The 12655-nt window shown below is 36.4% G+C and overlaps 1 protein-coding gene across 1 annotated transcript; it reads right to left on the bottom strand.

Annotated features, from left to right (window-relative positions):
• Positions 1 to 3343: 3343 nt before the first annotated feature.
• On the bottom strand, positions 3344 to 11340 carry LOC114312921 (protein EFFECTOR OF TRANSCRIPTION 2). The gene is made up of 3 exons (XM_028259215.2): positions 10932 to 11340; positions 9097 to 9456; positions 3344 to 4635 (listed from the first exon to the last, which is right to left on the bottom strand). Exons 1-3 carry the CDS (start codon positions 11022 to 11024, stop codon positions 3679 to 3681), a joined length of 1410 nt encoding a protein of 469 aa, XP_028115016.2. The 5' UTR covers positions 11025 to 11340; the 3' UTR covers positions 3344 to 3678.
• Between the last annotated feature and the right edge of the window lie 1315 nt (positions 11341 to 12655).

Below are 12655 nucleotides of genomic sequence, written 5' to 3'. Positions count from 1 at the left end.
ACACAAAATATCAAAATAGATTTCAATTGCATCATATATTTTTTATTGTGCAAGTTACTATGCATGTTTGAATTTTGAGGAAGTTACTATGCTTAAATAGTAAGTTTTACTATTCACGTTTTGATAAAATCGATTAGTTAGACCATCTCCAACGGTGAACCAAACCCAGCATCAGATTTAAATTTTGATGAAAAATCCACTTTTTCACGCTCCAACGGTTTCACCAAATCGATATCAAATCCAGAATTCAGCAAAAATGGTACCAAACTGAGTGCAGGCGAAGCATTTCACCAAAGCACTGTTCCTAACCGTTGGGATGAGAGGGACGGGTCGACCATCCGGTTGACCAACCGGTTAACCAACCGGTCGCCCCGGAGAAAGTTCAGACAGTTCACAAAAAGGTTCAAACCATTCAAAAAAAAAAAAAAATTTTGCCTAGGTGGTCGACCACCCGGTCGACCGGCCGGTTGACCACCCGGTCGACCACCAAAAGTTCAAAAAATTCAAAAAAAAAGGTTCAAACAGGTAAAAAAAAAAAAAAAAAAAAAAATTTGCTGTTACCGGTCGACCGGCCGGTCAACCAACCGGTTGCCCAGCGCAAATTTGATGAAATGGATTTGATGTTGAACCGTTGGAGCGCGAAGTATCAAATTAAGGAAATGACCCATTTTCGACTCAGATTTGGTGAAACATTTGCTACACCGTTGGAGATGCTCTTACTATTTATTATTTGACAAATTTGATGCACCCATGTGGTGGTGGGTTATTTTTATTAGAGTGTATTCAAAATCTCTTCAACGGCTACAAAGATTAGAAAAAGGATATATATTTTCAAATTTGATATAAATACTATTTAAAGAGATTTTATTATACACATAAATATTTTAATGGAGAAATCACACTGTTCAAATATTTTAATAAAAAAAGTTGCAAATCACTATGCACCCTTTGATTTTACGGTAAAAATTTTAAAAAATTTGTAATACCATCCGTCGAAAGCGACCTATGGCCTATTAATTCAAATGTTCACTTGCAAAAAGAAAAGCCACAGGCCGCAAATTTTGAAAAGGAAATTGTAAGCAGCGCCACATGAAGGAGCGTCTGATCTCCTCCATGTGATTTGTCAGAGGAGCGTCTCCTCTCTCAATGGAAATATTTTTAGGTATATATAGAAGTGTTTTGATTGGAGCAAAATCAAAAATTTGAAGGGAAAAATTTTGTATAATCAAGCTCTATTTTTTATCTGCTTTTTCACTTTTAGATTTGATATTTTCTAAGTGTTGTAATTGTTCTTACACATTCATATCTACTCTTTAAGAGAAAATTATTATAAAAGAGAGTTGAAATACCTCTTATGTTTATTGTTTTTTTTGTAAGAGAATTTTGTAAGGGTGAGACATTTATTATTGAGTGAGGTTCAGAGTAAAATATGTGTAAAATCTACAAGTTTGGTAAAGTTTTGGTAGTGTATTGATTCGTTTTGATAGTAAAAAAATTCTCAATGAGGATCCTTGAAGAGTGGGCGTAGACCTCACGTGCCGAACCATTATAAATCACTGGATTTGATTTTTTCTCCCTATCTCTTTTACTTTTATAATTATTATTATTGTTTATTTTTTAATTATTAAAATTTAAATATTTTAATTATTATATTTAACCTTATAAAATTATTTTTATTAACTCAATTCACCGCGTTGGATTGCCCTTGGGATAACAGGAAAATTATTCAATAATTCCGAAACACCATGTAATCAAATTTCATGTCAATCACCAATTATTTAGCCCTATATTGTTCTCCATCCTAACATAAATCATGAATCCATACCCTTGTCTACTAATTTATAAAGTATCAGGTATTTATACTTTAAAAATATTGAATAATCACCTCAATAACATTATCAATATATGCATATATAATATATTTAATAGATACAGAGCGTGTTGCTGGGGATGATATATATATATATATTTAATAGATACATACAGAGCATGTTGCTGGAGATGATTTGGGGTTTGGTTCTGATTTGCATAGCCTTGATTTCTCAAAATGACTTTGGATACCGTTTCAGGGGAAGAGATGTGTTGAGAGGGGCCAGTGGCGATGCTCGAGAATGGGAGATGCGGCGACGGTGCTTGTTGGGGATGGAAGAGGAGACGATGGTGACGGTAGGGGTGGGAAAAGAGGCTGTCGCGATGGTCGGGGATAGGGGAGAGGAGACGGCAGCAACGGTTGGGGATGGAAGATGAGCGATGGTGATGGTATGGAAGGGAAGAAAAATGGGTGGTGGTCAAGGTGAGCGAAGATGGAAGGCTGGGTAGAGGTTTGGAAATTGGTGATGAAGATGATGGTAAAAGGAAGAAAAAGAGGGTAAAAAGGTCCATGCACAAATTCTATTAACAGAAGTTGTCGGGCATTTTAATTTACCAGCAATGTTAGGTATCATGAAAAGTTTTTTATAAAAATGATCATGAAAGATTTGTAATTTTTAGATTACATTTAGAATAAAACACCATATACTAATCAAGGTAATTTAAAAGTTATAAATCTTTTATGATCATTTTTATAAAAAAAATTTCATGATCGTTAACAATTTTCTTAATTTACAAATCACACGTGGGGTTTGTGCTATCATTTTTAAATGTTAGGAGTAACTGCCCATGACTTAAATCACATGAGCAAAGTGAAATTTATCCTAAAAATTAACAGTTTGGTCCCCTAAAAAAATATGTATATAGGTCATGTTTGATTCACAACACTAATAGTGAGGTATTAATAATCCTATTAAATTAGTGTGGTATTAGTTATCCCACCCCTACCCCATTACTAATAATCCTACAAATTTGTTGGATTAATTATCCATTGGATTAATAATCCTAAACTAAAATGTCAAAACAAACATAGGATGATTGGGCCCACGGATTAATAATCCCAATCCTATGCTTTAATCCTTCCAATCAAACATGCCAATAGTGTGTAGTTTAGTTTAATTCCGCCAAAATGTAAGGCATGTTTTGAAAATTGATTTTTTTAATTACTTTTTAATTTTTTAAAAAAATATATATATATATATATATATACAAAAATATAGAAAGTAAAATTAATTTGTTTTATAATAATTTTTTTCCTCCCAAAATAGGGCTAAATAATTTTACCCCCTTAAAGCTTTTGAGTCCATCTCGATTGGGTGTATTGAAAGATAAAACAGAAGCAACTTCATGTGTACATTACTCTTGGTTGAGGGAGAGGGAAATTATTGTTCAGAAGTACAAACTCAGCATATAATAGTGTAGTTTTTTCACAGAGCGAGAGGATTATATAACATCTCACAATACACGGTTAAAATTTACAAACATAAAAGACCAATTTATTCAAATCAACAACAAATCTATAAATGTAAAACAATGCCTTTTAACTTATTATTCAATGTGCATATGAAGAAACCCTCACATGCAACAACAATCTAAAAATAACTGAGACACAGTCACTCAATCTTCTATAGAAAAAAAAAAATAAAAATAAAAGCCGCAATCTTAATTTATAGGCGGGTAAGCTCATTCCCCTCTCATCCCATTGTGCTGCTCACACCCCAGAATTACTTAACAGATGAATCCATTCCATAATGCAGCACCACATATGTCTGATGAAATTCCTCGGTGTCATACATAGAGGTGTTATCATCATACTTTCTGACCACTACAAGAATTGATACCCGAACAATCAAACACATTGGGAACATCTGCAACTAATAATTTAGACTTGGACCCAATAATCTTCATCCGTTTGTGTTCTTCACACCTCTTTTTTCCCAACGCAGGTTGCCTTATGCAAAAGGTCCCATCTTTTAAACCAACCCCACAAGTAGTGCCCATCTTTCTGGTTTTAGATAGAATTTTCTCGGAATCATAACCATAGGTACTGGATTCCAAAATCGGATCACATAAATGACCTTGTTTATTTTTTGTTCTAGACTCAGAAAACGATTTTGTAATCTTTCTTCCTTTATGCTCTTCGCATCTTTTTCTCCCTCGCACTGGTTGTCTTCTACACAGAATGCCATCATCCAAGGCGACTCCACAAATAGGAAAGGAGTCCTTGCCAACAGGACAATCATCTACAACCAGTTGAGGCTTCATTGTGTCATGGCTGAAACTCGAAGCTCGATACTCAACTTTGAGGTGATTTCCATTGATTTTCAACCCTTTGTGCTCAGCACACCTTTTCCTTCCTTCAACTGGTAGCCTTCTGCAAACAGATCCGTGACCCAAGGCCACCCCACAAATGCTAGCATAGTCTTCGTTGAAACCATGTCTCAGTTGAACCAGTCTAGGCTGTGATCTGCCGATTTTGAAAATCCGAGAAAAGAGATCATTGTTCTCCTGATAGGAATATGTGTTCGAAACATTTTCCCACGGAAGTGGCTTGCAGGCTTCAATTTTGATACCCATTTTCTTCTGACGAAAAGTCTGAAGCTTCTTGACAATAACGTGAAACTTGGTATTGCGCTCGGTACTTCTGTCAAGTTTTTTGAGGATATCGTTAGGGCGGCGAACACCATTGCCGCCTTTGTTCCATGCATAATCAAAAGTATCAAGGACCTGAGCTTCTGTTTTTTCAGCATCCCTCTTATTTTTCATCTGTAGAAGGTTTGGAAAGGGGAAAGATAATTAGGGACTTCTGATCTACCAAAATCAATGCAAAGCTTCTTAGATACATAATTGGATTTGGGGCTCTTAATTGCAAGACAGTTAAGCATAGCCCAGTAAGATGTGCTGGTAATATATTGTTAAAACCTACCATTACCACCTACTACACACCTACCACTACCACCTACTACACACCTACCTACTTTACTCTTCTATATATAGGAATCATTGTAAACATATTCATATATCAATCATAATACATACAATTTATTCTGTCTCTATCAATTTATCTTACATGGTATCAGAGCAAGGTTAAGCATTTAGTATTTTTCGCTTCACCGGCGGGCGGCAACCTCGCCTTGGCCGCCCGCCGGACCTCAACCTAGTCCGCTAGAATTTTCTACACATACCTTGAAATTTCTTCGAGTCCACCACCTTCACGCCCAACTCCTTCGAGTCGCTGTCCTTGACTCACCCAAAGCACTCTCTCTCCTCCGTTTGGATTTGCTCTCTTTGTTGCAGTCTCCGTTGGGGCCAACATTTCCGGTGGCCACGTAAATCCAGCTGTCACCTTCGGATTGGCTCTTGGTGGACAAATCACCGTCCTCACCGGCATCTTTTACTGGATTGCACAACTTGTTGGTTCCATTGTGGCATGTTACCTACTCAAATTTGTCACTGGAGGCTTGGCAATTCCGACCCACAGCGTGGCGGCCGGTGTCGGAGCTGTTCAAGGTGTGGTCATGGAGATCACTATCACCTTTGCTTTGGTATACACAGTGTATGCCACAGCAGCTGACCCCAAGAAGGGTTCACTGGGCACAATTGCACCCATTGCCATTGGTTTCATTGTTGGTCCCTTCAGTCTCTCCTCAATCTTCCTTCCTCCGCCGAACTCGATCCTGTTCTGGCATGCCTTCGTTCGCTTATCAGAAAATGTGTAAATGAGAACTTCACCGGTGATGATATTCTGAAGCTGTTTCCACCTGATCTGCCTCTGTCATTCCATAGCCCTGGCTAAGTTTGGCATGAGGAAACTTAGCTCTGACAGCATCTTCAAGCTCCTTCCCCAACGGCATCACTAACCCCTTGTACCACGAGTCACCATCACGGAGCTCAGAGCATGGACTCCAGCAGCAACATCAACAGTGAACATGGCACATCCCATAATCGGAGCCCGTCAATCCGGATTGCACACCTATAAACAGCATCCCTCTATCTCTGTTCTAGAGAGAGAGAGGCTATAGCACTGCAGACAGAATCACTAAAGGACATGGAGTTTACATGGCCTTGTGCTGGGAGGTAAAGATGAGCTGATTGATGTTGGTACATGGGGAAGTGGACTCACGTGGGTGGTAATTTGGCCCACGGTTTTGATCAAAACCAGCATATAGTTTCAAAGACGCACTCCCGGCAGTGGAGACATGTGAAGCAGAGATGCTCCACTTTTTTATCTCTTTCTTTCCAAACCCAATACCCTCTCTCTCTACTTTATCATATGGGCTTGTCCCCTCTCTCTCCTCCGTTTGATTCCAAATTCATTATTTTTATTTATTTTCTCCAAACCACTTTTAATCTCTTTCAAATACCCATTCTACAATAATATCTCTTTCTCAAATAACCCATCCAAAAATATTTTTTTGTTTTTATCTATTTTTTTTTATTTTATTTTCTTTTTTAAACAAAACAACAACACAAAATAACATTCCACAAACTTGTCATTTCTTCATGCTGGGGATCAACCCCGATCACAAAAAAAAAAAAACAAAACAAAACGAACAAACAACCAAAACCCAAACAACCACATCCACAGGCGAGATTTTTCTTCTCTACTCTGCTGCTGGTCTCTTCTTCTTGCCTCCGTCCTGGACGGCCCTTGACGGTGCTGCCTCTGTGTTTCCCACGCCGCCGAGCACGTTCACTCCCCCCTGCTCCTCCACTACAGCATATGGCGAACCTCCAAATCGGAACATAACGGTGGCCTTCCGCTTCAGCTCCTTATTTTCTGCTTTCAGCACACTTATCTCTGCTCGCGCATCCTTATACATGCGCTGGAGCAGAGCCAGTTGGGCGTTTAACTGCTGCACCTCATTTGTCTTACTCTGAAGCTGGTGTGACAAGTTTGTAACCGTAGTCATGGTCTCCACACATGACTTCAATGTATACTGATTGGCCTCAACATCCGATTGCACTGCCATTTTTTGCTCCACAGACCGCATAGGAAAGTTCAACGGCGCAAAACCAGAGGCGCTTGGTTGAGGTTCAAGGGCCACCGCACCAGTTATTTCTCTTGTGGCCTCGTTGAGGTCTGGAAAGAGAGTGAGCAATCCACGGGAAGAAGAGGCCATTTTATGGGCAACAGAGTGTTACAGAGTATCTCTCTCAGAAAACGAAGAGTTTTTCAGAGGTTTTTAGCAGGTTTTTGTCTTAGCCTCAGCCTCAGCCTCCGTCTTGGTTAAATAGCCAAGGCAGACACGCGCATCGTGCGCCGCTCGGCGCTAGACGACAACATGGGCGCGCAAGCCAAGGTAGTCACGCGCATCGCCATAATGTCCGGCACACCTTTTTATGGATTGGGCACGCCTTTTGATGGCACGCCTTTTGAAAGATTGGGCACACCTTTTGAGGGTGCGACTTTTCCAACGGTCTGGCATGACCACATAAAACTGTCCCGACATTGATTCCGGTTAGCTTTTACAACGGTCCGACATGACCCCATAAACTGTCCCGACATTGATTCCGATTAGCTTCTCCATCAGTCTGGTGTGACCTCGTCAACTGTCCAGACATTATCTGCTACAACGGTCTGACACGACTATATAGTGTCTACTATCCTCTTTTATTTTATGTATTAGTCTATTTTCTTGTTTTGTTACTCTCTCCAAATTCAAGTTGGTTAGTTCCTATCCCCCTTGAGTTTGCGGGGGGCTGTTAAAACCTACCATTACCACCTACTACCACCTACTCCACCTACTACACACCTACCACTACCACCTACTACCACCTACTACACACCTACCTACTCTACTCTTCTATATATAGGAATCATTGTAAACATATTCATATATCAATCATAATACATACAATTTATTCTCTCTCTATCAATTTATCTTACATATATGACTACACTATCATATATGTCCATGTCTGTCTGTTTGTATGTGTATATATTTCATTTCCACATATATGTGAAATAGGCCCTTTACTCCATGATCCCTTCAGCCAGCTTGCTAACTCAGAACTCTTTCGAAGACAGGAAGAACTACATGTGATATACTAAATTTCTGAGTACCACTTGTTCCGCTGGCACTATTACAAGTAAGGGTCGAAATTTTTGATACAACACAACACGACAAGAACTGTACACGATGTTACCAAGTTAGGGTTGACCTTTTTCCAATGATTATGAAAAGACCTAGTAACATGAACATTAAACAGATTAAGTTGGTGTTGAACCTACATAACACGAAGTTAATACACATAACCCATTTAATGAGAAATAGTTACACATTTTAGTGTTAGTTCCACTAAAGGATGCCATAATATTTTTGAATCTCTTAGGTAATGCCATCTATTTGGATAAAATATATATAATAGGATTTTAAGGAAATATTTTTTTTTGCCATTTAAGATATTGTATTTTTTGTCTACTATTTTAGAGTCGATCTAATAAATAAAACATAATACAAATTTTTTAAAATAAAAAATTGCAGAAATGGAATTGAGTTGAAGTCAAACATTTTTATGAATAATTTTATCTAGTAGAGATTAATTTCATGAAATTTAGCTTATGGGGAAAAAATTTAATTTTGCCATACACTTTGTAGTTTTAATTTTAACTAAAAATGAATTTTTTTGACATAACACTTCAACACAATATGATCCGGACACAGACCAAAAATGACATGACACACAACAACGTAAAGTAATTTTGACACGAATCCGAAATGACATGACATGAATACAACCAATACGACACGATGCCCACCCCTAATTACGAGTGCACAACAGCAATTACATAAAGTTAATTTATTAATTTGTTTATTGGGTTGGAAAGCAAAAGCACTTCAGAAGCAACTAATTCTGATTTTCTAAACATGCACTCTTGCCCAACAAGCCTCTCAGTTAGAAGTCCCCTATAGAGCAATCCCAATGAATTCAACATAAAGAACAGAGAAATGTTTATATAACATCTCATTTGGCATAGCCACATGAATTTTACAGGAAAATAATGAACTTAAGAAGAATATTACATCATCACCGGTCTTTGATCATGATTCATAACAGATCTTGTTATCATGTTGCCAAACTTCAATTGATCTTATTGTAGTGTATATCGTACCCAACATATTATTTGATACAGAATGCATCACCTATTAAAAGTGCAAATAACCACAGTACCCAAGGAAGATCAAGCAATTCAGAAATGAAAAAAAAGGAATATGTACTTACAGGGGCCCATCTATACACAACAGAGTAGCCTCTTGAGAAAATCTCCGAAAACAATCCACGCCCTTGTAGGACAGAATCATTCAGCTCACCAGTTGATTTCCCATTCTCCAAATGAGCGCCTTCACGCCCATAACACTGTAGTCTAGTCCTAACATTGTCAGCTTGTCCAACATAAACAGGAATTATACGGTCTGGATCAAACTTACTAGTCTCACGCCCTGAACGGGTGTGTAGTACAACTATTCCAAGCTCATAGAGCCCTGAACATGAGGCACAATTCGGGAGGTTATGAATTCTGTATCTCTCTGCTCCTTCCTTCCCCAGGGAGTGGTCTTCCCAATCAGAAGGCCCAATGAGAACCTGAACAAAGAAATACATAGCTGAAATACAATATACCAGAAATCATATGTGCATTTTAGTATTCAAACTACTTCCAAGTTACGGAGAAAGACATTCTTTTTGTAATCCTTTTTTTATGCAATCAAGTTCCATTAGCTAAAATTTCATAATTTTCATCTATTTTGAGCAGTTTGTAGCTCATTTGAAAAGTCTTTGAAACACCCATATAACCAGTCTTCAAAACCTCTCTATGACATTGGTACATATACTTCGTGAGCGTTAACAGTCCTCCCACGTGCTAGTTTGCTCACCATGTATGAAGACGGACCAACCAATTTTGACAAATATTGGCACATGAAGCAGGATAAAGTAACAGACCTCTGCAGAATACCCTCAAAAAATAAAAAATAATACCAGTAATAGTATAAGTTTTAGATGTCATTGACACTTTTGATTTTTTTTCCAATACCCTAAACACCACTTGTCATCTCTCAAAATTCTTTTTCCACACCTTGGTGCCACTTTGTCATTTTGGGGAAAAAAAAAAATTTTTGAACACCATGAGCTGTTGGTTTGAGCTCATTTCAACAAAATTTTGAACAACCCTTTTATGTCTAGCCTAAAAAAAAAAAATTTGTTTTGCTCTATCACTAACTTTCAAATCTGACTTATTTTTTAAATGCTTGAATGTCTACGAAGTAGTCCAGTGAACAAGAGTCCTTGCATCTCGCTAGCAGGTTAGAGGATCGATTTTGTTCACCTACGTATTCCTTGTATTTGTTTGAGCTCTTTCTTATATTTGTTGGGTTTATTTATTGTATATTTGTGATTCTGTGTTAGACTTTCATTCCTTGAATGTTCAATTTGGTGTAATTTTCATAATATTGTAATTTAGTTCTATTGATTGGCAAAAAAATGTCTCCCAGTGGCAAATCTTTTTGGAGCTGCCACTGTTCACAGTTACCAAGAAAGATATTTTTGTTATCCTGTTTGATGTAAAACAGTTCCATTGGCTACAATTTCCTAAATTTCATTTATTTTGAGCAGTTTGTAGCTCATTTGAAAAGTCCTTCCTGAAACCCATAAAACCAGTCTTCAAAACCTCTCTACGACATTTTTACATTCACTTGGTGAGCATAAATCAAAAAGATTAGTTTGCTCACCAATACAGAAAAACAGACCAACCCATTTTCACAAACACTGGCACATGAAGCATGAATGAATGACAGATCTCTCTTGCAACCCACTGAAAGTTGCATAAATAGGATGCTGACTAAGATGACTTCAATTCCAAAACAAAACCAAAAAAAATGAAATTTTTATTAACTTGTATCGTAATTCAGAGATAACCAAAAAAGAACAACCAAAATCTCAGAAACCCAAATTTCTTTCATTGTTTTTGGGACATCTGAACAAGGGTCCCTCGTAATGGTAATTGTTTTTGCGAAATTGAGAGAGAGAGAGAGAGAGAGAGAGAGAAAGAGAGAGAGAGAGACCTTCCATTCGGAGAAAACAGAGTCATGTTTGGTGCGTTTACAGTCTTCCCTCTTCAACCTGGAGGAGACGACAGAGTCTTTACTCGCTCCCATTTGAGCTTCCCCAGAAGGAAACGACCGTTAAAGATTTGCATAGAGTGCACTGAAAGATAGGATCAAGAAAAGCTCTGAGTAACACATGGCAAGCACAAAAACTCTGCGATGTATGAATTGGAATAAAGACTCGAAGGTGATGATAATCAAAAGTTGAATACAACTTTAATAAAGACTCAAGTCTTCCATTTTATATATGGCTCAGGCTTCTCTCCCCTCCCAAATCTGACTTTCTATGGATCTATCAGAGAGACTAATCGTTTACGCTATGTTTGGAACCGACAGGAAATAAATGATTACTTAAGAGAAAAGAATTGATTAGATTGTAATTTTTTTTTTTTAAGTTTGGATAAGTAAAATATAAAAGAAAATAGGCGATTGTGGTTTCTTTTCTTTTTACTTTATTAGATTTTATATAAAAAAAAAAATGTTTTATGTTATATTATTAAAATAATTTTTTTATATTTTTTTAATTATTTTATTTTTTTTATTTTTATAGGGACAAAATTGGTATTACGAAAATATAAGAATATGTTGGTTTCTTTTCACTCCTAATTTCTTTACTTTTTGAAAGATTGAAAATGAGAGTTATAAGAAAAATGAGTTTCTCTCAATTTCTTCTTATTTCTCTCCATTTTTCTTTGCTTAAATTATCAAAACAAATAAGAGATATACATATCTAGGGCTGCAAACAAGCCGAGTCGAGTCGAGTCGAGCCGAGTTTTAGTATGTTTGGACTTGTTTATTAAGATTTTAACGAACTCGGGCTAAATAAAAATTTAACAAACCGAGCTCGAGCCGAGTTGACTTAGGCTCGACTCGAGTTCGAGCCTGTTCACGAGCCTTAACGAGCCAAAAAATTTATAAATTTATACTTACATATGAAACTAAAGTTACAATTAAAACTTTAATTATACAATTATATATACACTATATATAAACATACTAAAAAAAGTTCATATTTTATTAAAATAATAATATCTATTACCACTATTATTTACATTTATATTTTTTAAATATATAAATAGCATATTTCTTTTATTTTTTATACATATTTTTATATTATTTAATATATAAATAATAAATATTAAACGAACCAACTAACGAGCCGAGCTTTAAAATATTTGGGCTTGTTTATTAAAAATTTAATGAGCTCAAGCTCGAACGCAAAAAAAAAAAATTAACGAACCGAGTTCGAACGAGCTCTTACCGAGCCGAGCTCAAGCCTATTCACGAACAGCTCTGTTCATTTGCAGCCCTATACATATCTCTCTATTTTTTTTCTTTTCTTTCCAAATCACTCAATCCAAACATAGTGTTAATGCATAGCTCTCGTCTTCAAAAAAAAAAAAAAAAAAAAAGAAGTCATATTATTCATATGATATTAGGCTTAGTTTGCTTATGATGAAAAAAAAAAAAAAAAAAAAAAAAATCTATGAATTTGTTTAGCTTGAAAGTGGTGAAATATATAAGAAAATTATTTGAAAGTGGAGGAATATTTCTTGCAAAAAATACAAAAAAAAAAATATATAAGAAAAATAAAATGGGTGAGTTATTCATAACTAAATTTTTAAATTTTTTTATATTTTTTACAAAATTTTCGTCTTAATTAAATGTTTGAAAGAAATATA

This window comes from Camellia sinensis, chromosome 13 (assembly GCF_055761805.1).
Source record: "Camellia sinensis isolate YWXY chromosome 13, ASM5576180v1, whole genome shotgun sequence".
Lineage (NCBI taxonomy): Eukaryota > Viridiplantae > Streptophyta > Magnoliopsida > Ericales > Theaceae > Camellia > Camellia sinensis.
Note: the sequence above shows the minus strand (reverse complement) of the source record. Positions and strands in the feature narration are given on the sequence as shown.

Bases quoted from the DNA above. Each gene is read 5' to 3' on its own strand.
- LOC114312921 (XM_028259215.2), bottom strand. From the start codon at position 11,024: ATGGGAGCGAGTAAAGACTCTGTCGTCTCCTCCAGGTTGAAGAGGGAA. The intron at 9,457-10,931 runs GTCTCTCTCTCT...TTCTTTGTTCAG, and splicing joins CTGTTTTCTCCGAATGGAAG to GTTCTCATTGGGCCTTCTGA. The intron at 4,636-9,096 runs GTAAGTACATAT...AACCTTCTACAG, and splicing joins TTGTGTATAGATGGGCCCCT to ATGAAAAATAAGAGGGATGC.